General features: G+C 48.4%; 1 protein-coding gene across 2 annotated transcripts; it reads left to right on the forward strand.

Moving 5' to 3' along the window:
* The first annotated feature begins 28 nt into the window (after nucleotides 1-28).
* MTRF1 (mitochondrial translation release factor 1) lies at nucleotides 29-26,797 on the forward strand. 2 transcript variants are annotated; one of them, XM_063956509.1, is made up of 10 exons: nucleotides 29-127; nucleotides 1,140-1,576; nucleotides 8,273-8,355; nucleotides 16,334-16,415; nucleotides 20,170-20,277; nucleotides 21,786-21,958; nucleotides 22,371-22,488; nucleotides 22,675-22,811; nucleotides 23,526-23,624; nucleotides 24,599-26,797. In XM_063956509.1, the coding sequence occupies exons 2-10, from the start codon at nucleotides 1,162-1,164 to the stop codon at nucleotides 24,716-24,718; spliced, it is 1,335 nt and encodes a 444-aa protein (XP_063812579.1). In that variant the 5' UTR covers nucleotides 29-127; nucleotides 1,140-1,161; the 3' UTR covers nucleotides 24,719-26,797. The 2 variants fall into 2 exon arrangements, with proteins under 2 accessions (XP_063812579.1, XP_063812580.1); XM_063956510.1 differs by lacking the exon at nucleotides 29-127 and adding an exon at nucleotides 170-578.
* Nucleotides 26,798-26,960: the final 163 nt, after the last annotated feature.

Here is a 26,960-nt window from a genome sequence, read left to right on the forward strand (position 1 = left end):
TCGGGGTTACTGCGCATGCGTGTGTTGAAACGCAGTAAAAGCTTCCAGGGGCACTCGGCTGCGCATGCTCAGTGGGGATGTAAAAAGTAGTTCTAGCGTGTGATGCTGTCGTGTGACCTCAGGACAGGTGAGTGCTGCTGCTGTAGTGTGTGACTGGGACAGCTCCATAGAACAGCCCGTTGCTGCTGGTCAGCCCTTGACACCCTCACTGTTCATACATACCTGTATTCCAGCACTGGCAAGCCATGGAACACGTGGGCTTACCATACTGTCCCTTTAAACTGGGACACTCAAACTGGGACACTCATGAATTACACAGGTTCTGTGGCTTGCTTACTTCAAGCCTGCATTTCCCCTGGTTTTAATTAGCGCTAGAACCTGCGTAATTCATGAATGTCCTAAACCCATGTATCATTGATCAGTGGTGTGTCTATAATCGGTGCATGGTGTGCGGTGCACGTGGGGGCTCACACCCTGGCCTGCACCCATATTATTATACTTACCTCTCCGGAGTCCCACGTCGGGGCTGCAGCAGCAGAAATCACAGGGAATATTCAAGGGTGTCCGTTTCCCCAGAGGTTAGTGCATGCGCTGCAGCGAAGACACAGGGAACTCTGCGCGGGCACCATGCTCCTGTGCCTCTGCTCTGTGTGGTCACCTATATCATGTGGTGCAGCAGAGACTCCCCTTATTGTCATGGCCAGTCACTGATGTCCTATTCATCTCCAGTTGGGTTGGCCATCGATCATTAATGGCATAGCAACCATCGATTAGCAGAGACCAATGACGAGGGCTCCACCATTGATGACCAACCACCACTGGTATAATATTGATGGGTAACACAGGCACCGGCTGCGCATGTTTAGTGGACAAACTAGTTGCCAATGGTTTCTGTTCAGTGGTTTGAAACTAGAGATGAGCGGGTTCGGTTTTACTCTGTTCTCAAAACGGCATCTTATTGGCTATCCAAAACAAGAGACATCCGTGAGCCAATAAGATGCCATTTTGAGAACCGAGTAAAACCGAACCCGCTCATCTCTATTTAAAACCACTGGCCGGCGATGGTCAGCGCTAATCTTAGCAGAGCACTAGTGTGTGTGAGTGATGGGTGATAATCTGTATTCGTGAATTCCTTTCAGGAGAGGGATCAGCGATGTCGCCATGAAGCACCCACGAATGGCTGCGCTGTGGAGGAGCTGCGTCGCTGGTTTCCATTCATGCGCCCTTACTCTTTCACCACGCAGGCTATGTACTAATGTCGTCACAAAGCAGCTGCCTCTTGCTTCGCTGGCCAGGAGAAATCCATGCTCACCCATTGGTCCGTATGGACTTCAGCCAAGAAGAAGCTGCTCCCGGGGCGTTGCTTTCCTGTGGCAAAGCGAGACGTTGCAGAACTACTTACAGTCCCTAATGAAAGAGCATAGAGATCTAGGTGACATGCTAAATCTTACTTTAAAAGAGGAGGAGCGCAGGGACCTTGGCCAACGGCACGCCGATCTGTCTTCTCTCAGCGTCCTCCTCGGTCAGATACAGGAGGCGGAAGGTGAAATCAGGGAGCTGGAAGCCATGTTTGCCGGTAAGCTGTCCTGACTCTGAACCTATTACTGCAAGCTGTGCCCATTCGTTACTGGGACGTAGGCTACTAGTATTTTTTTTTTTTTTTTTTTTTGAGAAATCGTTTTTTGTCTGCAAATTTTTTTTTATTTTATTTTTTGTTAATTTGACATAACTTTAAGATCTGTCTGTTATCTCTTATTTTACTATGAGAATCATGATCTACTGACAGAGCCGGTCAAATCTTTTAACAAACGTATATAAAAATGATTTATCGATCTCTGCCTATTGTAGAAGGGAAACCACTCGGAGTAAACTGTCCAGTACTGCAATGGCCTCATTCTATGGAAGCCTGCAGTTTGCCAGATATCTCACTCGTCCCTCAGTATCGAATGTCCCTGTCTATTGGCTATTAACCAGAATACGTTGAACTATAATTAATGGCGTGTGCATGTAATCAGCTGCCGTTGATGACTGAGAGTTGTTTCCCTTATAATATAGTACACCCGTTAGCTGAGGCATCTAGCTAGCTCAGGAGCGTGCAAGCAGAAATCCGCCATAGGTGCAGCCTCGGGCCTGTGTGTCCAAAGCAATTGAATAGCACACAGTCACTTTAGGCAGGAGCTAAAGGCAGGCATGTCCAAACTGCGGCCCTCCAGCTGTTGTGAAACTACATATCCCAGCATGCCCTGACACAGTTTTGATGTCAGAGAATGCTAAAGCTGTGTCAGGGCATGCTGGGATGTGTAGTTTCTCAACAGCTGGAGGGCCGCAGTTTGGACATGCCTGAGCTACGGGAACCCAAAACAATTTAATCGTCCCCTAAGAATTTTTATATTTCTCTAACGTCCTAGTGGATGCTGGGACTCCGTCAGGACCATGGGGAATAGCGGGCTCCGCAGGAGACAGGGCACATCTAAATAAAGCTTTTAGGATCACATGGTGCGTACTGGCTCCTCCCCCTATGACCCTCCTCCAAGCCTCAGTTAGGTTTTTGTGCCCGTCCGAGAAGGGTGCAATCTAGGTGGCTCTCCTAAAGAGCTGCTTAGAAAAAGTTTTTTTAGGTTTAAATCTCAGTGAATCCTGCTGGCAACAGGATCACTGCATCGAGGGACTTAGGGGAGAGATTTCCAACTCACCTGCGTGCAGGATGGATTGGAGTCTTAGGCTACTGGACACTTAGCTCCAGAGGGAGTCGGAACACAGGTCCTCCTGGGGTTCGTCCCGGAGCCGCGCCGCCGATCCCCCTTACAGACGCTGAAGACGGAGGTCCGGAAAGCAGGCGGCAGAAGACTCCTCAGTCTTCATGAAGGTAGCGCACAGCACTGCAGCTGTGCGCCATTGTTGCTACACGTCTCACTGATTCAGTCACGGAGGGTGCAGGGCGCTGCTGGGGGCGCCCTGGGCAGCAATATTAAATACCTTTAGTGGCAAAATAAATACATCACATATAGCCATTAAGGCTATATGTATGTATTTAACCCAGGCCAGTTTTCTTAAAACCCGGGAGAAAAGCCAGCCGAAAAAGGGGCGGAGCTTATTCTCCTCAGCACTCAGCGCCATTTTCCTGCTCAGCTCCGCTGGTGAGGAAGGCTCCCAGGACTCTCCCCTGCACTGCACTACAGAAACAGGGTAACAAAGAGAAGGGGGGCATAATTTGGCGATATTGATATATTAAAAGCGCTTATATCAAAAACAACACCTTCTAGGGTTGTTTATATACATTTATAGCGCTTTTGGTGTGTGCTGGCAAACTCTCCCTCTGTCTCCCCAAAGGGCTAAGAGGGTCCTGTCTTCGATTAGAGCATTCCCTGTGTGGCTGCTGTGTGTCGGTACGTGTGTGTCGACATGTATGAGGACGATGTTGGTGTGGAGGCAGAGCAATTGCCGGTAATGGTGATGTCACCCCCTAGGGAGTCGACACCGGAATGGATGGCTTTAGTTATGGAATTACGTGATAATGTTAGCACATTACAAAAGTCAGTTGACGAAATGAGACGGCCGGAAAACCAGTTAGTACCGGCTCAGGCGTCTCAGACACCGTCAGGGGCTGTAAAACGTCCCTTACCTCAGTCAGTCGACACGGGTACCGACACAGATGAATCTAGTGTCGACGGTGAAGAAACAAACGTATTTTCCAATAGGGCCACACGTTATATGATCACGGCAATGAAGGAGGCTTTGCAGATCTCTGATACTGCTGGTACCTCAAAAAGGGGTATTATGTGGGGGGTGAAAAAACTACCTGTAGCTTTTCCAGAATCAGAGGAATTGAATGACGTGTGTGACGAAGCGTGGGTTAACCCAGATAGAAAACTGCTAATTTCCAAGAAGTTATTGGCATTATACCCTTTCCCACCAGAGGTTAGGGCGCGCTGGGAAACACCCCCTAGGGTGGATAAGGCGCTCACACGTTTATCAAAGCAAGTGGCGTTGCCGTCTCCTGATACGGCCGCCCTCAAGGATCCAGCAGATAGGAGGCTGGAAACTACACTGAAGAGTATATACACACATACTGGTGTTATACTGCGACCGGCAGTAGCCTCAGCCTGGATGTGCAGTGCTGGGGTAGTGTGGTTGGATTCTCTGACTGAAAATATTGATACCCTGGATAGGGACAGTATTTTATTGACTCTAGAGCAATTAAAGGATGCTTTTCTTTATATGCGAGATGCTCAGAGGGATATTTGTACTCTAGCATCAAGAGTAAGCGCGATGTCCATATCTGCCAGAAGAAGTTTATGGACGCGACAGTGGTCAGGTGATGCGGATTCCAAAAGGCATATGGAAGTATTGCCATATAAAGGAGAGGAATTATTTGGGGTCGGTCTTTCGGACCTGGTGGCCACGGCAACTGCCGGCAAATCCACTTTTTTACCTCAGACCCCCTCCCAACAGAAAAAGACACCGTCTTTTCAGCCGCAGTCCTTTCGCTCCTATAAAAACAAGCGACCAAAAGGACAGTCTTATCTGCCGCGAGGCAGAGGAAAGGGTAAGAGAGGGCAGCAAGCAGCCCCTGCCCAGGACCAGAAGCCCGCCCCGGTTTCTACAAAGCCATCAGCATGACGCTGGGGCTTTACAAGCGGACTCAGGAGCGGTGGGGGGTCGACTCAAGATTTTCAGCAATCAGTGGGCTCGCTCACAAGTGGACCCGTGGATCCTGCAGATAATATCTCAGGGTTACATGTTGGAGTTCGAAAGGTCTCCCCCTCGCCGGTTCCTAAAGTCTGCTTTACCAACGTCTCCCTCAGAAAGGACGTCGGTTTTGGAAGCCATTCACAAGCTGTATTCTCAGCAGGTGATAGTCAAGGTACCCCTCCTACAACAGGGAAAGGGGTATTATTCCACACTATTTGTGGTACCGAAGCCGGACGGTTCGGTAAGACCTATTCTAAACCTGAAATCCTTGAACCTGTACATACAGAAATTCAAGTTCAAGATGGAGTCACTCAGAGCAGTGATAGCGAATCTGGAAGAAGGGGACTTCATGGTGTCCCTGGACATAAAAGATGCTTATCTGCATGTCCCAATTTACCCCTCACACCAAGGGTATCTCAGGTTCGTGATACAAGACTGTCATTATCAGTTTCAAACGCTGCCGTTTGGTTTGTCCACGGCCCCTCGGGTCTTTACCAAGGTAATGACCGAAATGATGGTTCTTCTACGAAGAAAAGGCGTATTAATTATCCCTTACTTGGACGATCTCCTGATAAGGGCAAAGTCCAGAGAACAGCTGGAAGTCGGTGTAGCACTAACCCAGGTAGTGCTTCAGCAACACGGGTGGATTCTGAATCTTCCAAAATCTCAATTGACCCCGACAACTCGTCTGCTGTTCCTGGGAATGATTCTGGACACGGTTCAGAAAAAGGTGTTTCTCCCGGAGGAGAAAGCAAGGGAGTTATCCGAACTTGTCAGGAACCTCCTAAAACCAGGAACTGTGTCAGTACATCAATGCACAAGAGTCCTGGGAAAGATGGTGGCTTCTTACGAAGCGATTCCATTCGGCAGATTCCATGCACGGACATTTCAGTGGGATCTGCTGGACAAATGGTCCGGATTGCATCTGCACATGCATCAGCGGATAACACTGTCACCAAGAACAAGGTTGTCTCTCCTGTGGTGGTTGCAGAGTGCCCATCTGTTAGAGGGCCGCAGATTCGGCATACAGGACTGGGTCCTGGTGACTACGGATGCCAGCCTACGAGGCTGGGGAGCAGTCACACAGGGAAGAAACTTCCAGGGCGTGTGGTCAAACCTGGAGACGTCCCTTCACATAAATATACTGGAGCTAAGAGCGATCTACAATGCTCTAAGCCTGGCAAAATCGCTGCTTCAGGGTCAGCCGGTGTTGATCCAGTCGGACAACATCACGGCAGTCGCCCACGTAAACCGACAAGGCGGCACGAGAAGCAGAAGAGCAATGACAGAAGCTGCAAGGATTCTGCGCTGGGCGGAGAATCATGTCATAGCACTGTCAGCAGTGTTCATCCCGGGAGTGGACAACTGGGAAGCAGACTTCCTCAGCAGACACGACCTTCACCCGGGAGAGTGGGGACTTCATCCAGAAGTCTTCCACATGATTGTGAACCGTTGGGAAAGACCAAAGGTGGACATGATGGCGTCTCGCCTCAACAAAAAATTGGACAGATATTGCGCCAGGTCAAGAGACCCTCAGGCAATAGCTGTGGACGCTCTGGTAACACCGTGGGTGTACCAGTCAGTGTATGTGTTCCCTCCTCTGCCTCTCATACCAAAGGTACTGAGAATTATACGGAAAAGAGGAGTAAGAACAATACTGGTGGCTCCGGACTGGCCAAGAAGAACTTGGTATCCGGAACTTCAAGAGATGCTCACGGAGGATCCATGGCCTCTACCTCTAAGAAGGGATCTGCTTCAGCAGGGACCTTGTATGTTCCAAGACTTACCGCGTCTGCGTTTGACGGCATGGCGGTTGAACGCCGGATTCTAAAAGAAAAGGGCATTCCAGAGGAAGTTATTCCTACCTTGATTAAGGCTAGAAAGGGAGTGACTGTACAACATTATCACCGCATTTGGCGAAAATATGTTGCGTGGTGTGAGGCCAAGAAGGCTCCAACGGAAGAATTTCAATTGGGTCGATTCTTACATTTCCTGCAAGCAGGATTGTCTATGGGCCTAAAATTGGGGTCCATTAAAGTTCAAATTTCGGCCTTATCAATCTTCTTCCAGAAGGAATTGGCATCAGTGCCTGAAGTACAAACTTTTGTCAAAGGTGTACTACATATACAACCCCCAATAGTGCCTCCAGTGGCACCGTGGGATTTGAACGTAGTTTTGAATTTTCTCAAATCTCATTGGTTTGAGCCTCTAAAATCGGTAGATTTAAAATACCTTACATGGAAGGTAACCATGCTATTGGCCCTGGCTTCAGCCAGGAGAGTTTCAGAGTTGGCGGCTTTATCATACAAAAGCCCATATCTGATTTTCCATTCGGACAGGGCAGAACTGCGGACACGTCCTCATTTTCTCCCTAAGGTGGTTTCGGCTTTTCACTTGAACCAGCCTATTGTGGTGCCTGCGGCTACTAGCGACTTGGAGGACTCCAAGTTACTGGACGTTGTCAGAGCATTAAAAATATATATTTCAAGGACAGCTGGAGTCAGAAAATCTGACTCGTTGTTTATATTGTATGCACCCAACAAGATGGGTGCTCCTGCGTCTAAACAGACGATTGCACGTTGGATCTGTAGCACAATCCAACTTGCACATTCTGTGGCAGGCCTGCCACAGCCTAAATCTGTAAAGGCCCACTCCACAAGGAAAGTGGGCTCATCTTGGGCGGCTGCCCGAGGGGTCTCGGCATTACAACTTTGCCGAGCAGCTACGTGGTCAGGGGAGAACACGTTTGTAAAATTTTACAAATTTGATACTCTGGCTAAGGAGGACCTGGAGTTCTCTCATTCGGTGCTGCAGAGTCATCCGCACTCTCCCGCCCGTTTGGGAGCTTTGGTATAATCCCCATGGTCCTGACGGAGTCCCAGCATCCACTAGGACGTTAGAGAAAATAAGAATTTACTTACCGATAATTCTATTTCTCATAGTCCGTAGTGGATGCTGGGCGCCCATCCCAAGTGCGGATTGTCTGCAATACTTGTACATAGTTATTGTTACAAAGATCGGGTTATTACTATTGTTGTGAGCCATCTTTTCAGAGGCTACTTCGTTTTTTGTTATCATACTGTTAACTGGGTTCAGATCACAAGTTGTACGGTGTGATTGGTGTGGCTGGTATGAGTCTTACCCGGGATTCAAGATCCTTCCTTATTGTGTACGCTCGTCCGGGCACAGTACCTAACTGAGGCTTGGAGGAGGGTCATAGGGGGAGGAGCCAGTACGCACCATGTGATCCTAAAAGCTTTATTTAGATGTGCCCTGTCTCCTGCGGAGCCCGCTATTCCCCATGGTCCTGACGGAGTCCCAGCATCCACTACGGACTATGAGAAATAGAATTATCGGTAAGTAAATTCTTATTTTTAATTTAGACTATTACAATTGTGGTCAAATCATTTTTAAAAAGTCATTTTGCAAAACAAAGGCGTAAGATAGGTTACATCCATATCCACTGTTCTAGTTTATTAAAGGAATGCAACTAGATTGTTTTAAATCACGAGTATTTGTAATATTTTCTAGTCCTTTTGTTCCCACACTGAAGCAGTAACAGGAGCTGGTTTTCTTACAGGCCTGATGTCACCGGAGGATGAGCAGCTGCTGCGGGAAGAACAGGAAGCTATGAACCGAAACATTAATAAGCTACGTGAAAAGGTGACAGTCTCTTCCTAAGGATGTGTACATACGGTGCGATATTTCTTTACATTTTGACTATATAGTCAAAATTGTAAGAAAATCTAGTGCATATCGCACCTTGGGGGTAATTCCAAGTTGATCGCAGCAGGAATTTTGTTAGCAGTTGGGCAAAACCATTTGCACTGCAGGGGAGGCAGATTTAACATGTGCAGAGAGAGTTAGATTTGGGTGTGGTGTGTTCAATCTGCAATCTAATTTGCACTGTAAAAATAAAGCAGCCAGTATTTACCCTGCACAGAAACAAAATAACCCCCCCAAATCTAACTCTCTCTGCACATGTTATATCTGCCACACCTGCAGTGCACATGGTTTTGCCCAACTGCTAACAAAATTCCTGCTGCGATCAACTTGGAATTACCCCCCATGTGTATAGTCCTGCCGATGCGTGGTCCCGCGGGAGCGGCATCGCAAGGAACAATAGACTCTGCAGGCAGCCCAACATTGACTATAAGGGCGGGGCCAGTGTCGGGCTGTACTGCGCATCGCGCCGTGTGTAATGTTAGGTAACTCCCCCTGTGTAATATTAGGTAACTCTCGACTAAAACAAATCACAGTGCTATGGTTAAGCTAATAATTGATAGAAATAATAAGAATTTACTTACCGATAATTCTATTTCTCATAGTCCGTAGTGGATGCTGGGACTCCATAAGGACCATGGGGAATAGCGGCTCCGCAGGAGACTGGGCACAAAAGTAAAAGCTTGAACTAGCTGGTGTGCACTGGCTCCTCCCCCTATGACCCTCCTCCAAGCCTCAGTTAGAATACTGTGCCCGGACGAGCGTACATAATAAGGAAGGATATTGAATCCTGGATAAGACTCATACCAGTCACACCAATCACACCGTACAACCTGTGATCTGAACCCAGTTAACAGTATGATAAACAAGGGAGCCTCTGAAAAGATGGCTCACAACAATAATAACCCGAATTTTGTAACAATAACTATATACAAGTATTGCAGACAATCCGCACTTGGGATGGGCGCCCAGCATCCACTACGGACTATGAGAAATAGAATTATCGGTAAGTAAATTCTTATTTTCTCTAACGTCCTAAGTGGATGCTGGGACTCCGTAAGGACCATGGGGATTATACCAAAGCTCCCAAACGGGCGGGAGAGTGCGGATGACTCTGCAGCACCGAATGAGAGAACTCCAGGTCCTCCTCAGCCAGGGTATCAAATTTGTAGAATTTAGCAAACGTGTTTGCCCCTGACCAAGTAGCTGCTCGGCAAAGTTGTAAAGCCGAGACCCCTCGGGCAGCCGCCCAAGATGAGCCCACCTTCCTTGTGGAATGGGCTTTTACAGATTTTGGCTGTGGCAGGCCTGCCACAGAATGTGCAAGCTGAATTGTACTACAAATCCAACGAGCAATCGTCTGCTTAGAAGCAGGAGCACCCAGCTTGTTGGGTGCATACAGGATAAACAGCGAGTCAGATTTCCTGACTCCAGCCGTCCTGGAAATATATATTTTCAGGGCCCTGACTACATCCAGTAAATTGGAGTCCTCCAAGTCCCTAGTAGCCGCAGGCACCACAATAGGCTGGTTCACGTGAAACGCTGAAACCACCTTAGGGAGAAATTGAGGACGAGTCCTCAATTCTGCCCTATCCGTGTGAAAAATCAGGTAAGGGCTTTTATAAGATAAAGCCGCCAATTCTGAGACACGCCTGGCTGAAGCCAGGGCTAACAGCATTACCACCTTCCATGTGAGATATTTTAATTCCACAGTGGTGAGTGGTTCAAACCAATGTGATTTTAGGAACCCCAAAACCACATTGAGATCCCAAGGTGCCACCGGGGGCACAAAAGGAGGCTGTATATGCAGTACCCCTTTGACAAACGTCTGGACTTCAGGCACTGAAGCCAGTTCTTTTTGGAAGAAAATCGACAGGGCCGAAATTTGAACCTTAATGGACCCTAATTTTAGGCCCATAGACAGTCCTGTTTGCAGGAAATGTAGGAAGCGACCCAGTTGAAATTCCTCTGTAGGGGCCTCTTTGGCCTCACACCACGCAACATATTTTCGCCAAATGCGGTGATAATGTTTTGCGGTTACATCCTTCCTGGCCTTTATCAGGGTAGGGATGACTTCTTCTGGAATGCCTTTTCCCTTCAGGATCCGGCGTTCAACCGCCATGCCGTCAAACGCAGCCGCGGTAAGTCTTGGAACAGACAAGGTCCCTGCTGGAGCAGGTCCTTTCTTAGAGGTAGAGGCCACGGGTCCTCCGTGAGCATCTCTTGAAGTTCCGGGTACCAAGTCCTTCTTGGCCAATCCGGAACCACGAGTATAGTTCTTACTCCTCTCCTTTTTATGATTCTCAGTACTTTTGGTATGAGAGGCAGAGGAGGGAACACATACACTGACTGGTACACCCATGGTGTTACCAGAGCGTCCACCGCTATTGCCTGAGGGTCCCTTGACCTGGCGCAATATCTGTCTAGTTTTTTGTTGAGACGGGACGCCATCATGTCCACCTTTGGTTTTTCCCAACGGTTTACCATCTCTTGGAAGACTTCTGGATGAAGTCCCCACTCCCCCGGGTGAAGGTCGTGTCTGCTGAGGAAGTCCGCTTCCCAGTTGTCCACTCCCGGAATGAACACTGCTGACAGTGCTATCACATGATTCTCCGCCCAGCGAAGAATCCTTGCAGCTTCTGCCATCGCCCTCCTGCTTCTCGTGCCGCCCTGTCTGTTTACGTGGGCGACTGACGTGATGTTGTCCGATTGGATCAATACCGCCTGACCCTGAAGCAGGGGTTTTGCTTGACTTAGGGCATTGTAAATGGCCCTTAGTTCCAGAATGTTTATATGAAGAGATGTTTCCATGCTTGACCACAAGCCCTGGAAATTTTGTCCCTGTGTGACTGCTCCCCAGCCTCTCAGGCTGGCATCTGTGGTCACCAGGATCCAATCCTGAATGCCGAATCTGCGGCCCTCTAGTAGATGAGCACTCTGCAGCCACCACAGAAGAGACACCCTTGTCCTTGGCGACAGGGTTATCCGCTGATGCATCTGAAGATGCGATCCGGACCATTTGTCCAGAAGATCTCACTGAAACGTTCTTGCATGGAATCTTCCGAATGGAATCGCTTCGTAAGAAGCCACCATTTTTCCCAGGACCCTCGTGCACTGATGCACTGACACCTGGCCTGGTTTTAGGAGATTCCTGACTAGCTCGGATAACTCCCTGGCCTTCTTCTCTGGGAGAAACACCTTTTTCTGGACTGTGTCCAGAATCATTCCTAGGAACAGGAGACGTGTCGTTGGAATCAGCTGCGATTTTGGAATATTTAGAATCCACCCGTGCTGACGTAACACTAACTGAGATAGTGCTACTCCGACTTCTAACTGTTCCCTGGACCTTGCCCTTATCAGGAGATCGTCCAAGTAAGGGATAATTAAAACGCCTTTTCTTCGAAGAAGAATCATCATTTCGGCCATTACCTTGGTAAAGACCCGAGGTGCCGTGGACAACCCAAACGGCAGCGTCTGAAACTGATAATGACAGTTTTGTACTACAAACCTGAGGTACCCTTGGTGAGAAGGGTAGATTGGGACGTGGAGATAAGCATCTTTGATGTCCAGAGACACCATATAGTCCCCTTCTTCCACGTTTGCTATCACTGCTCTGAGTGACTCCATCTTGAATTTGAACCTCTTTATGTAAGTGTTCAAGGATTTTAGATTTAAAATTGGTCTCACCGAGCCGTCCGGCTTCGGTACCACAAACAGCGTGGAATAATACCCCTTTCCCTGTTGTAGGAGAGGTACCTTGATTATCACCTGCTGGGAATACAGCTTGTGAATGGCTTCCAAAACTGCCTCCCTGTCGGAGGGAGACTTTGGTAGAGCAGACTTCAGGAACCGGCGAGGGGGAGACGTCTCGAATTCCAGTTTGTACCCCTGTGATACTACCTGCAGAATCCAGGGGTCCACTTGCGAGTGAGCCCACTGCGCGTTGAAATTTTTGAGACGGGCCCCCACCGTGTCCGAGTCCGCTTGTAAAGCCCCAGCGTCATGCTGAGGACTTGGCAGAAGCAGATGAGGGCTTCTGCTCCTGGGAAGAGGCTGCCTGGTGCAGTCTTTTTCCTCTTCCTCTGCCCCGGGGCAGAAATGAGTGGCCTTTTGCCCGCTTGTACTTATGGGAACGAAAGGACTGAGTTTGAAAAGACGGTGTCTTTTTCTGCTGAGAGGTGACCTGGGGTAAAAAGGTGGACTTTCCGGCCGTTGCCGTGGCCACCAGGTCCGATAGACCGGCCCCAAATAACTCCTCCCCTTTATACGGCAATACTTCCATATGTCGTTTGGAATCCGCATCCCCTGACCACTGTCGCGTCCATAACGCTCTTCTGGCAGAAATGGACATAGCACTCACTCTTGATGCCAGGGTGCAAATATCCCTCTGTGCATCACGCATATATAGTAATGCATCCTTCAAATGCTCTATAGTTAGTAATATACTGTCCCTATCCAGGGTATCAATATTTTCAGTCAGGGAATCCGACCACGCCACTCCAGCACTGCACATCCAGGCTGAGGCGATTGCTGGTCGCAGTATAACACCAGTATGTGTGTATATACCCTTCAGGATATTTTCCAGCCTTCTATCCGCTGGTTCTTTGAGGGCGGCCGTATCAGGAGACGGTAACGCTACTTGTTTAGATAAACGTGTGAGCGCTTTATCTACTCTAGGGGGTGTTTCCCAACGCGCCCTAACCTCTGGCGGGAAAGGGTATAGTGCCAATAATTTATTAGAAATTAGCACTTTTTTATCGGGGGAAACCCACGCTTTATCACACACCTCATTTAATTCATCTGACTCAGGAAAAGCTACTGGTAGTTTTTTCACTCCCCACATAATACCCTTCTTTGTGGTACTTGTAGTGTCAGAAATGTTCAATGCCTCCTTCATTGCCGTGATCATGTAACGTGTGGCCCTACTGGACATTACGTTTGTCTCCTCACCGTCGACACTGGACTCAGTATCCGTGTCTGGGTCTGTGTCGACCCACTGAGGTAACGGGCGTTTTATCGCCCCTGACGGTGTCTGAGACGCCTGGACAGGCACTAATTGATTTGTCGGCTGTCTCATGTCGTCAACAGTTTTTTGTAAAGTGCTGACATTGTCACGTAGTTCTTTAAATACAACCATCCAGTCAGGTGTCGACTCCCTAGGGGGTGATATCACTAACACAGGCAATTGCTCTGCTTCCACATCATTTTCCTCCTCATACATGTCGACACAATCGTACCGACACCCAGCACACACACAGGGAATGCTCTGATAGAGGACAGGACCCCACTAGCCCTTTGGGGAGACAGAGGGAGAGTTTGCCAGCACACACCAGAGCGCTATATATATATATAGGGATAACCTTATATAAGTGTTACTCCCTTTTATAGCTGCTGTTTATAATTTAGCTGCCAATAGTGCCCCCCCTCTCTCGTTTTTACCCTGATTCTGTAGGGACTGCAGGGGAGAGTCAGGGAGCCGTCCTTCCAGCGGAACTGTGAGGGAAAATGGCGCTTGTGTGCTGAGGAGATAGGCTCCGCCCCTTCACGACGGCCTTATCTCCCGCTTTTTTCTGGAAAACTGGCAGGGGTTAAATACATCCATATAGCCCAGGAGCTATATGTGATGTATTTCTTTTGCCATCCTAAGGTATTTCTGTTTTTATTGCGTCTCAGGGCGCTCCCCCCCAGCGCCCTGCACCCTCAGTGACCGGAGTGTGAAGTGTGCTGAGAGCAATGGCGCACAGCTGCAGTGCTGTGCGCTACCTTAGTTGAAGACAGGAACGTCTTCTGCCGCCGATTTCACCGGACCTCTTCGTTCTTCTGGCTCTGTAAGGGGGCCGGCGGCGCGGCTCCGGGACCCATCCAGGCTGAACCTGTGATCGTCCCTCTGGAGCTAATGTCCAGTAGCCTAAGAAACCCAATCCACTCTGCACGCAGGTGAGTCCGTTTCTTCTCCCCTTAGTCCCACGATGCAGTGAGCCTGTTGCCAGCAGGACTCACTGAAAATAAAAAACCTAAAATAAACTTTTACTCTAAGCAGCTCAGGAGAGCCACCTAGCTTGCACCCTTCTCGTTCGGGCACAAAAATCTAACTGAGGCTTGGAGGAGGGTCATAGGGGGAGGAGCCAGTGCACACCAGCTAGTTCAAGCTTTTACTTTTGTGCCCAGTCTCCTGCGGAGCCGCTATTCCCCATGGTCCTTACGGAGTCCCAGCATCCACTTAGGACGTTAGAGAAAGGAATATTAGGTAAAAGTTTAGAACATGTAGTATACTAACCTAATATCCGGAAACTTGTAATATAACAATAATACCCTTTTCACACATACACTAGCTGATATACCTGGGTTATTGCCAGTGTATGCGCATCAACCCAGGACTTGGCTACGTGCACAGAACTGATCGGGGTCGTAGTCCCAGGTCCGGCCGGGGTCACCTGTAGTGTGAACGGCATAACTCCGGTCATGCCTAAAAGGTGGTATCATCTCCAAGTGTTTGCTGCCTTACAGAAGACTGGGTTTCCTGGAAGACACGGGTCTGGTGAGAACGCATCCGACCAGGGAATTTCCCAGCTTTTTGGTGTGTGAATAGGGGGTCTCAGGCTGAGACCCGGGTCATAGCCATATATTTCCCGGGTCTTAAGTGTGAAAGGGGTAGAAGTAATCTTTTACCATATATATTATAAAGTTAGTGTACCCCATGTACTGAAATTTCACCGGAATATTACCATGAAGACAATATTAGCCGTTTCCTTGGTGAGTGGCATGGTTATAAAATGGTGTTTTATGTGTTCCTTAAATTGATCACTTATTTAGTATAACTTTTGGGGTGGCAGTGACTCAAACCGGAAGTTTAATGATTAAGCGTCCTATAAGTGCAGTACTGCATGAATGACCAGCAGGGGGAGCGCTGACACCACGACCACACTATAAATAAATGTCCAAAGTGAACAGTTAAATCAATGCAGGAGTTATAAGGGATACTGGTGCCTGAATTTAGCATGTGGACCCATGCAGCAACAGAAACTATGACTCTGCCGCCAGGAGATCTCATTATTGTCTCTTGTCATAGCAAATGGACCCAGTTGCAGGTAAAGATGTCACAAACATCTAGGGTTTGTTTAATTGTCTCCCAGTGTATATTTAACCTTTTGATGAAGCTTTTAATGTGTGTTTTGTATTGTATGAATGAATGTTTGCATTGTTTTTATCATTGCATATAATAAAAATATACATGTAGTTCATGAAAATACATACATACATACATACATACATAGGGCGGTATTCAATTCTTTTCACCCCCTTCCACACCCATTCTGTTTCTGCTGACGGGCGTGGTATAATAATTTCAGTTCGCTACCCCCAGGGTAGCGAGGGCGCCCAACCCTTTACACAGCTAAACCTAATTACTATGGGTGCGATATGCGCAATAATGGGGATCACTTTAGAAAGGAGATTGGGTGTGATATATCATTCGAATACCGCCCAAAGAGTTCTCCAACTGTCACATTTTCCAGAGCACAGTGGTGATGCATTGTAAATGGCAGGGGAACGTTTTGCCACATAACTCCGAAACGAAGCAACGCCAATTACAATTAGTAAATCTAACCCTAAGCATTCGAGGAAATCCCCTCTTACCGCATTGTCTGTCTGTTAATGCCCAGTTTTGTTTTATTGTTTGGCTTGATCCCAATTTTAGGGTGCTGTGGAGTATACTGACACTAGATAGATAGATGGATGATAATTTGGGGCAGGATAAATCATCTGTAACTTTAGTGGTACTTTCAGTACACTGCTCTGTCTCACTTGTATTCGTGTAAGAGACTGTCCCTTTTGATTCACAATTGTATATTGTAATGTATGTATGAGTAATCTTGGTGGAAATGCTATGTGTGACTGTCATTCCTCTGCTTACTTTCAGCTGCTAACCATACTTGTGCCTCAGAAAAAATATGACCAGAACGATGCAATACTGGAAGTGGTGTCTGGCAGAACCACGGGAGGTCAGCACGCTGTATATAATAGACTGTGGCTTATTCCATGTGGCTGAGTTTTATATATCAAGACTGGGAAACTGCCCATAATATACCTGTATGTAAGGGCACATAAAGGCATACTTTTGGCTTTTTCATGCAAATTTATCTCCTATATAATAGCCCTGTGATTCTGTGCCTGGGTTTCTAACGCTGGGCATGGCTAGAAGCTCTCATTGGGTTAGTAGCAGGTCTATCACACCCAGTCCACAGCTGATTGGGCGAGAAACGCCCTCCCACACAGGTTACATCCAATGGGAGGCTCTGCCCTTTGGCTGCTGTGTTTTCACAGAGCAGGATTAGCAATGGGACTGATGGAGCTACAGCTCCAGCCCCACACCCCAAAATAGGCCCACTGCATCTGCAGCATCATACCCTCCAACACTTTACACATAAACACTGATACACATTCGAAAAGGAGGCGTGGCCACGGGTACAGCAGTGTGGCCACGCCCCTTTTCCTATACTTTCAATGGAAGCTTGGAGAGTCAAAAAATGGTACAGACCATAAAAAAAAGGGACTGTACCTGCCAAAAAGGTGCAGCTGGAGGGTATGCCACTGCATCTGCAGCAAGTCTCTGTGCTGCATATAGGGTAAAAAAGAATCCTTTTACCATAGTTGCCGACTTTTGGGCTGCTCTCTCCGGGAGAGAGCAGCCAGTCGGCTCAGCAGGGGGGCGGGCACGCCGGGCAATGAGCTGATGTGAGGAGGGGGGTGGGCCGGGGGCGGCACGGGGGCGGGCCAGAGGAGGGACAGGGGCGTGGATGCTGGATCGCGTCATGCAAGCCACGCCCCCCACTGTGCAATGCCGCAATTACCGGCATTATACAGTGGGGGGCGTGGCTTGCATGACGCGATTCAACAAGAATCGCGTCATCGCCTGCCGGGACCGCCCATTTCACTCGCTAAGTGGGCAGCCGGGCAGGGGGGGACCCCTGTAATCGGGAGACTTGCCTGCTCTTCCGGGGGGCCGGGAGGGTCACCCGATTTTCGGGAGCCTCCCGGCCATTCCGGGAGGGTAGGCAAGTATGCCTTTTACTGCAGCGTCCTATGGGGGTCATTCCAAGTTGATCGCTAGCTGCATTTGTTCCCTGTGCAGCGATCAGTCAAAAACTCGGCACTTCTGCGCATGCGTATGCAGCGCAATGCGCACGTGCGGCTTACTATTACAATGAACTATGTAGTTTTACACAGGGACTAGCAATGCTCTTCAGTCGCACAGGCAGCCGCAGAGTGATTGACAGGAAGAGGGCGTTTCTGGGTGTCAAATGACCGTTTTCAGGGAGTGTTCGGAAAAAGTCAGGCGTGGCTGACCGAACGGAGGGCGTGTTCATGACGTCAAATCAGGAACTGAATGATCTGAAGTGATCGGAAGTGCCGAGTAGGTCGGAAGCTACTTTGAAACTGCACAAAAATTTTTTGTACCCGCTCTCCTATCCCTTCGTTCCCACTTCTGCTAAGCTAAAATACACTCCCAGTGGGCGGCGGCATAGCGTTTGCACAGATGCTAAAAACTGCTAGCAAGCAATCGACTCGGAATGACCACCAATGTCTTGCTGCCAGTAAACCTGCCCCCTTCGGCATCAACAATCCCCACTCCCTAGCCGCGGCGCAGGTGGAACAAAAGCTGCTGCGGCCACCGGCATAGATGTGTATGAAAGTGACGCAGCGGAAGACTTTCATAGGCCTCCCTGCGCCGCATACTCTCTGAGCCCTGGAGCCTGTTCTGCGTGTGATGTCACAGAAGTGCCTCCCCGCCACAGCCGCACCCAGATCCCCAGAGGCCCTGACTCCGCAACACAGCACCTGGGCTGCCGGCCTGGAAGCCCCAAGATGGCTAATGTAACGGATAAAGAGGGTGATATCGCAGAGGGTAATGTATGGACGCTGAAACAATGTAAAAGGTGACAGTGCTGTGCAGTGCAGTGGGTGTGCTGTCAGGGCCGTTGCTAGAGTGTTCGGCGCCCCCCTGCAAACTATAAATTTGCACCCTCGCATACTTTACAAACGCACAGCGCACATAATGACCCCTGTAGTACTTACACATGTAATGCCCCTAAACCAGTGACGCTTACACATGTCACGCCCCCCTGTACCAGTGACGCTTACACAAATAACACCCCCTGTAGCAGTGACGCTTACACGCGTAATGCCCCCTGTAGTAGTGACGCTTACACACGTAACGCCATCTGTACCAGTGCCGCTTAGACACGTAACGCCCCCTGTACCAGTGACGCTTACACACATTATGCAGCAGTCACACATACCCACACACAACAGACACATATATATATACAAACACACACACATACATACTGTACATACATTACACACATACACAGTCACACATATATACAGTATACACAGACACTGTATAGAGACACACACACACACACACACACACACACACACACTCACACACACTCTCTCTCTTTCCAGACACTTATCTAATGAAGTCTGGCTGGCCGAAGCTGTAGCAGCTCATCCTCCTGCTGCAGCATGGTCCCGTGTAGCTCCGCCCCTTACTCCCATCTATCTCCGCCCACTTTGGCTCCCTCCCAGCCACTGAATGTCACACAGGGGAGGGGAGGGGGAGAGGAGGCTTTGTGCTGCCGGCGCAGAGGGGGAGAGGACGTTTTGTGCTGCCCGCGCCACTGCATGTGTGACAGCAGCCGGCAGCAGCAGCAGGGATAGCAGCAGAAGCTCAGCACAGGGATGCAGAGCAGGGAGAACGTCTCTCCTTCCTGCACTGCATCCCTGCACTGCATCCCTTTGCTGAGCGGCTAGCGCCGGCCCCGTGTGCAGTGTTAACTGACACTGCACAGCACTCTCACCTTTTACATTGTCCCAACGCGCCGCATTACAGGGAAGTAGACGCACTACATAAACTATAGCTCCCAGCAGCCCTTAGCACCGAAGCATTCTGCCCCTTAGGGCTGCTGGGAGCTAGGATAAGCATTACCCACCCTTCCCCCACTCACAGTACCTCCGGGCCCCATACGCGGCAACCCCACAAACCCCCTTCAGCACCCGCGATAGCTCCGGACCCCCATCCGCAGCGACCCCGCATCAGTACCTCCCGCCGCACCACTGCATCCGCCCCTCCCTCACCCGGGGCAATCCCTGCAACTGCTCCTCCCCCACCCGCAGCGGCTCCGGACCACCACCCGCAGCACCCATGCACCCTCCCCCACCTGCGGCACCACTCCCGTGGCACCCCAGGATCCCATCCGCCTCTTCCCCGCGACCCCTACTCCCCCAACCAAAGCACCTACTAGGTGATTCACCAAGCCCTGCGTGCGCTGTTCACGCCGTTGCAAGGGCCTTCCACCCCTTAACCATTGCACGCCCTTTGTCCGTGCAATATTTAACCACTCACACAATTATGATTGGATGTAATACTCCATATAATAAAAATATTGCACGCCACAAGGGTGTGCAAGGGTTAAGGGGGCGTAGCCCCTTACGACGGTGTGAAGAGCGCCCGTAGGGCGCGATGAATCACCTAGTAAAGATATATTTCAGTAAATTATTCTAGAAAAAAACAACTGGCAGTTGTCATGATGATTTTTGCCAGTAGGTGGCGCTGTTGTATTAACATTGGATGATTTTACTTTTGCTGATAAATCAGCATAGATGCATTAACCCAAATATCTGACAGTGTATATAGAGAGAAATATAATACTTTAGTGGGATTACCCCCTCCCTCCTATTTTCTTTCAGGTGACATTTGCCAGCAATTTACAGCAGAGGTTTTTGACATGTACCGAAGTTATGCCCATTACAAGCGTTGGACATTTGAATTTATAAATTACACACCCAATGAGTATGGTAAGGGTTCTGTTTTATAATTATGTGTGTGATACGTCTCTTGTGAAAGGATCCTGAGGCTCATGAACTATTCCTACTCTTACAGCACTGTCCAGTTAGGATGCACCTATCACTTATGTACTGTTAAGGGGGTGTGGTATGTTAGGTAGATTAGACTTGGGTCAACCACTATTGGTCGACAGTAAGTAGGTCGACATGAGGTTTTTTTTTTACTTTTTTTGGTGTTGTTTTATCCATACAGTGACCGGGAACCCCAATTAGTGCACCGTGTGCCCTCGCATGGCTAACAAATTCGGGCAAGGTGCCTCGCTCAGTTACCGCTGCTCTCGGCATAGGTTACCGTTCCCAGTTGTAGTCCACGTGGATCGTAAAGTATGAAAAAGTTAATAAAAATTGAAAAACTCATGTCAACCTAGAGTCCCCGTCGACCTAGAAACCATGTCCACCTACTTACTGTCGACCAATAGCGGTCGACCTACTTACTGTCAACCTAAAGACCGGATCCCCTGTGAAGGAAAGATTTGTTTGTTGATGAGGGAAACCTATAAATTGGGATTCATGAACCATCTTTTCCCAGAATGCACGCTGCCATTATAGACTTTTTATTAGCCAATATTTCAAGGAGTTTTTAAACAAGTTTGCAATATTTGAAATCCTTTTATGGGGGGGGTATTCAATTGGTGATGGTTTTTTTGCCAGTCGGAAAAACTGCACTTTTCAGCAGTTTATAGGTTGTATATGCATTCAACCTATTCAATGAAAGTGCTGTTATTTCGATTGTTGAAAAAAATGTCACTTGTCGGAAAACACGTGGATCGGTGAGTTACTCGCCGATCCACGCGTTTTTGTTGAAAACGCGTCTGTTTTCGACAGTTTGCCGCTGATGCAGTTTCGACTTATCAAGTCGAATCTGGATTGTTGGAATGTTGGCCGTAAACGGCTGGCATTGAATAGTGACCTGTCGGATCTTGTCCATCGGAGAAAATCCGACTTCAATTGAATATACCCGTATATAGTAGTTTCTACAGTCACACCTAGTCCTGACCACTTACAGCAGTTACTAGAATCAGGTCTACAACTGAGGTGTACTGAGATGTCTCTCATAGATAACACAGCATTAAGCCATTCCAGTGCAGTCATAGAGAATTATATATAGTGCCCCCTTTTTGGTCTGGCACAATCACACAGTTAATCTGGGGTAGCCGGAGAGTACTTGTTGGTGTAGGAACTTAGTGTTCATTCTAGCACCCTGCACCTTTCAAATCCTGTGCAGTTCCTCTTTGCTGCCTGGGGTGTCGCTCTCTGCTCTGGTGTTTCTCAGCACACACAGGTCTGTATCACAGCACTGAGTAACAGATCAGTGTGTGCTGAGAAGCACCACAGCAGAGAGTGACACCCCTGGCAGGAAAGAGGAACTGCACGGATTTTGAAAGGTGCAGGGTGCTAGAATGAACACTAGGACCTCAGCTGCTCACCACATCCAGTGTAACACATCTGCCACATTGCAGGTGGCATACACCATGCGGCAGCACGTATTGTAGGAGAAGGCGCATACAAGCGTTTGAAATACGAAGGCGGAATTCACCGGGTGCAGCGGATCCCGCAGGTGGGATTGTCCTCTCGGATGCAGAGGATTCACACAGGGACCATGGCTGTAATTGTGCTGCCACAGCCTGACGAGGTAAAGTGCTCCGACTCGCCATTCCGTAGTCAGGGCCTAATTCAGACCTGATCGCAGCAGCAAAATTGTTCTCTAATGAGCAAAACCAAGTGCACTGCAGGGGGGGCGGGGGGGGGGGGGGGCAGATATAACATGTGCAGAGAGGGTTAGATTTGGGTGGGTTATATTGTTTCTGGCAGGGTAAATACTGGCTGCTTTATTTTTACACTGCAATTTAGATTTCAGTTTGAACACACCCCACCCAAATCTAACTCTCTCTGCACATGTTACATCTGCCCCCACATGGTTTTGCACATTAGAGAACAATTTTGCTGCACCGATCAGGTCTGAATTAGGCCCTCTGTTTTCATGTTGCCAGTTTACTGTTAAACTACTGAAAATAAAATAAGACGTGCCTTTATTTTCTGTGCAGGTAGACATTAAAATTGATCCAAGAGATCTGCGTATTGATACGTTCAAAGCCAAGGGGGCTGGGGGACAGCATGTCAATACAACGGACAGTGCTGTTCGGATTGTTCACATACCTACAGGTATAGCATCATTCTCTTACTTATCACTGAATGAAGGACACAGTGATGCAAACCACCAGCTGCTCTGCTATGGGTATTACACCTGCTGTGGTCCTGCAGCTGCATGCACCTGCAGATACACACCTGTGACTGTACACTCTGTAAGCCACTCACAGGCTGCTGTCACACTCTGGTCTGTCTCTATAGGGATAACGGTGGAGTGCCAACAGGAACGCTCCCAAATTCAGAACAAGGATAAAGCCATGAGGATTCTGAGAGCTAAACTCCATGAACAGACAGTCCAGCAGGAGATGTCCCACAGGCAGAGCTCCAGAAAGCTGCAGGTGGGGAACGCAGATAATAAGAGGACTGAATGCAGACGCTTTGATTGCTGCGGCTGCATTTGTGTTATTTTATTTTTCTGCACATCAGCTAGCACAATATTGGTAACGGGATTCAGGTGGTCATTCCGAGTTGTTCGCTAGCTGTTTTTGGTCGCTGCGCAGCGATCAGGCAAAAAAAAGCGGCACTTCTGCGCATGCGACGCAGTCTGCACGCGCGACGTACTTTCACAACGGTTGATGTAGTTTCACACAAGGTCTAGCGAAGCTTTTCAGTCGTACTGGTGGCCGCAGAGTGATTGACATGAAGTGGGTGTTTCTGGGTGTCAACTGACCGTTTTCAGGGAGTGTTTGTAAAAACGCAGGCGTGGCTGGGAGAACGCAGGGCGTGTTTGTGACGGCAAAACAGGAACTGAACAGTCTGAAGGGATCGCAAGCGCTGAGTATGTCTGAAGCTGCACAATTTTTTTTTTTTGTAGCCGCTCTGCGATCCTTTCATTCGCACTTCTGCTAAGCTACAATACACTGCCAGTGGGAGGCGGCATAGCGTTTGCACAGATGCTACAAACTGCTAGCAAGCGATCAACTTGGAATGACCACCTTAGTGTTGTGTAACTAAAAATGAGTCTGATTATCAACAACACTGTTTTTGTTAGTTACAGCACAAGTGGATTGTTACATTGGTTGTAATGTATTACCGTATTACTCCCGGTGCAGGTTGGGACAAGGGATCAGTCTGACCGAATCCGCACTTACAACTTCACTCAGGACCGACTGACTGACCACAGAATATCCTTCGACGTCCGTAATATAAGGGTATATATCGCTTCTGCCACACACAATGTGTAAACCTCATATGCAGCAATGACGAAGGGTGATAAAATATTGTAATAAAACACATTTAGAAAATGTTACCCTGTGGAAAAAATATGCGCAGCAGAAGCTGTACTTTAAGGATAATCTGGCCATATTTGGACAGAACTATACATTTCCTCTGTGTAATCAAAGAATGTGTTTCTGTAATGTACAGTATGAGTGCAGTACAGATGTGTCCTCACACGTCTTTGCTGCCAGACGCTGGTTTCTGTGGCGTTGCATCATGGCATAGCGTAGCAGCCGGCAGCCACAGTATGCCTATTGTATGCGTATACGCTCCAGCTACGGCCATCTGTTCCCTGCTGCATATAAGCATGTAGCGGGAGTACAAGCTCTTGCTACACACACAAAACACCCTGTGCCGGCTCCTAGTAGTAGCGGGGAAGCAGCAGAACCGTTTCCCAGCGCATATATTCCAAGTGGGTACGCAACGGCACGCCATGTCGGGCAAAGATTTAAAGCAGGGATGGGGAGCCTTCGGCCCTCCAGCTGTTGTTGAACTACACATCCCAGCAATGCCCTGCAACAGTTTTAGCATGGCTAGATAACAATACAGTAGCAAGGCATGCTGGTATGTGTAAATGCACGTGCAAATAAATCCAGACATATGTCACACTTTCACGTGATCGCTGGTAACTGGAGCTAGTATACCCTGCATGTTTATTTGTGAGTGGTTTTGGTAGATCTTTTATGTAAGGCAACCTGTATCGGTAATCCGTTCATTCCACCCTTGTATTTGCAGAGTTAGGGCCGACTTACCCACAAGACAATGTTGCACGTTTATTGCCAAATGAACTACGTGTCATGAGGAAATAAAATTGTGATTTTTTTTTTTCTTCCAATGACTACGGGGCAATTGTGCAAATAAGTTTTGTACGTCGGGTTAATATGTGAATTTGTTTCCACTTTCACAGGAATTCCTAGATGGAGAAGATCTTTTGGATGATTTGATTGATAAAGTACACCAGGCAGCTGCTGCTGAAGATCTTCTTGAGGTCATTGATAGCTATTCCTCGAGGGTGAAAGATCTTTGACCTCCTTAGTAATTTGCAGGACAAGAGAAGCCAGAATGGAGTCACCGAGTACAAGCCCCCACTAAGCACGGACTGTTCAGAGCTTTATGCTGCCCTGGCACCAGTGGCAATTGCCAGGAGGGTACCCTTTGCCCGGTCTTGTGCAGGGGTCCGAGCTGGGTCACTTACGGAGTGGATTGGGGTGAGGGGGGGGGCAAATGTTCCCCTTTCCAGCGCACGAGTGGCCTGTGTCAAGTGCTGATGGGGACATTGCCCCCCTTTGCATAGAATTATTTTTTGTGCGGGGGGGGGGGTGGTCCCCCCAGTACCTGGGTCTGTGTCTGCTCTTGGCGACCCTGTCTGGCACTTCCTAATAGGGATACAGATTTACTTACTCTTACACTCATCAGCACACGAGTAAGATTGAAGAGGAATATATTTTTTAACTTTTTTGTTTTTCTTCCAATGTTCTGTACCTGCTGCCGCTATGTTTACACACTCAGTTACTAGGTACGCCTTTCTAGTACTTGTATAACCTCCATTACCCCTGGAATTCTTAGGGGTTTATTTACTTGAAGTCGAAAGCTGACGTCTGTGGAAAAGACGGCAGTTTTCGACTTTTTTAGGTCGGAAGGGGTTCTGACCTATTCAATCTAACCCCAAATTATTCGACACGTGGAGGAATTCGACTTGTCGAAAAGCACGTGGATCGGCGGAATAGCTGTCGATCCACGTGCTTGTGTCGAAAACGGTTTTGGCCCCCTTTTCGACCATCTCAATTCGACTTTAAAAAAAGTCGAAGTGAGACGCGGGAGCAGAGACAGGGAGAGCCGCGGGCAGACGTAGACCAGCGCCGGAGGATGTATCACAGCAGCGTCCACCCGGCTCCAGCAAGCGAGACCTCGCTTGCTGGAGCCGGGTGGACGCTGCCGTCACCGGCGGCTGTGATGCGGGGACGGTGAGAGGAGGGACGGGGAGAGGCAGAGGGAAGGGGAGAGGCAGAGAGACGGAGGAGAGCCGCAGGCAGACTGAGGCGAGCAGCACTTCAGCAGCGACTATATAGCCGCTGCTGTATCGCTGCCCTCCCCGTCTGCCCGCGTCTCTCCCCCGTCTCAGCTCCTGCAGCTCAATTCGACTTTTTTAAAAGTCGACTTGAGATGACATTGAATAGCCCAGGTCGGATCCATTCTGACAAATGAATGTCGGAATGGATCTGACTTCAATTGAATATACCCCTTAGTGGTGTTTGGTCTGAACAACAACAAAGCTTCATGAATGTGCTTGCTGTTATGTATGGGGCTGCTGAAACGTGATTGGCTGAGGAGATATTTGCATCCACTAGCAGGTGCACAAATAGTGTCCACTGAGAGTACTAGCATTGGTTTATTGGCTGCATTTAGCTCTCTTCCTCCAGCCTTATAGACTTCTGACGTGTTTGAGAATTTCCAATAGATGTGGTAGGTTATGCTGGGAAGTGTAGTTCCACAACAGCTGGAGGGGCACTTGTTGCATACCCCTGCCGTGGTTGATAACGACACAGCTGCTGTGGCCGGGTAGGTTTTCTGATACTGCATGTATGCACTAAACCACAGGTTCTCAAACTCGGTCCTCAGGACCCCACACAGTGCATGTTTTGCAGATCACCTTGCAGAATCACAAGTGAAATAATTAGCTCCACCTGTGGACTTTTTAAAATGTGTCAGTAAGTAATTAATACACCTGTGTACCTGCTGGGTTACCTGCAAAACATGCACTGTGTGGGGTCCTGAGGACCGAGTTTGAGAACCTGTGTACTAAACAATTGAATGGAAAATTTAATTCACTCAAATGGGAAAATAGACGAATATGTCTGGGTGGAAATTACTTTTATCCTTTTCAGTGATGACGTCCACGCCGAAGCTGTTCGGCATCACATCTTTATCCAAATCCGGGGGCAGTCCCCAATTTTACAAGCAGCCATTGCTTTCTCATGCTTATATCATTACAGGGGAGAGCTAACCATTTGCTCCAATGCTTGATCCAGGTATTCATGTGGCATTATTCTGAATGTAACTGTAGGGGTTCCTAATGTTTTATTGTAAAATAAAGATTTTTATAAAACGGGACTTTTCCTTGCTTGACACGCTAATCCGATTTTATATGTAAATGTATATTGTGTAGAAGGAAATTTAGGAGCAATAGAGGCATTCAAGCTCTCTAAATCCTGCCGCTTTCACCTCCACAATATTTCTGGGATCAGACCCTTCCTAACCCTGGATGTTTT

The sequence above is a fragment of the Pseudophryne corroboree genome, chromosome 2 (assembly GCF_028390025.1).
Source record: "Pseudophryne corroboree isolate aPseCor3 chromosome 2, aPseCor3.hap2, whole genome shotgun sequence".
In the NCBI taxonomy this organism is placed as follows: Eukaryota; Metazoa; Chordata; class Amphibia; order Anura; family Myobatrachidae; genus Pseudophryne; species Pseudophryne corroboree.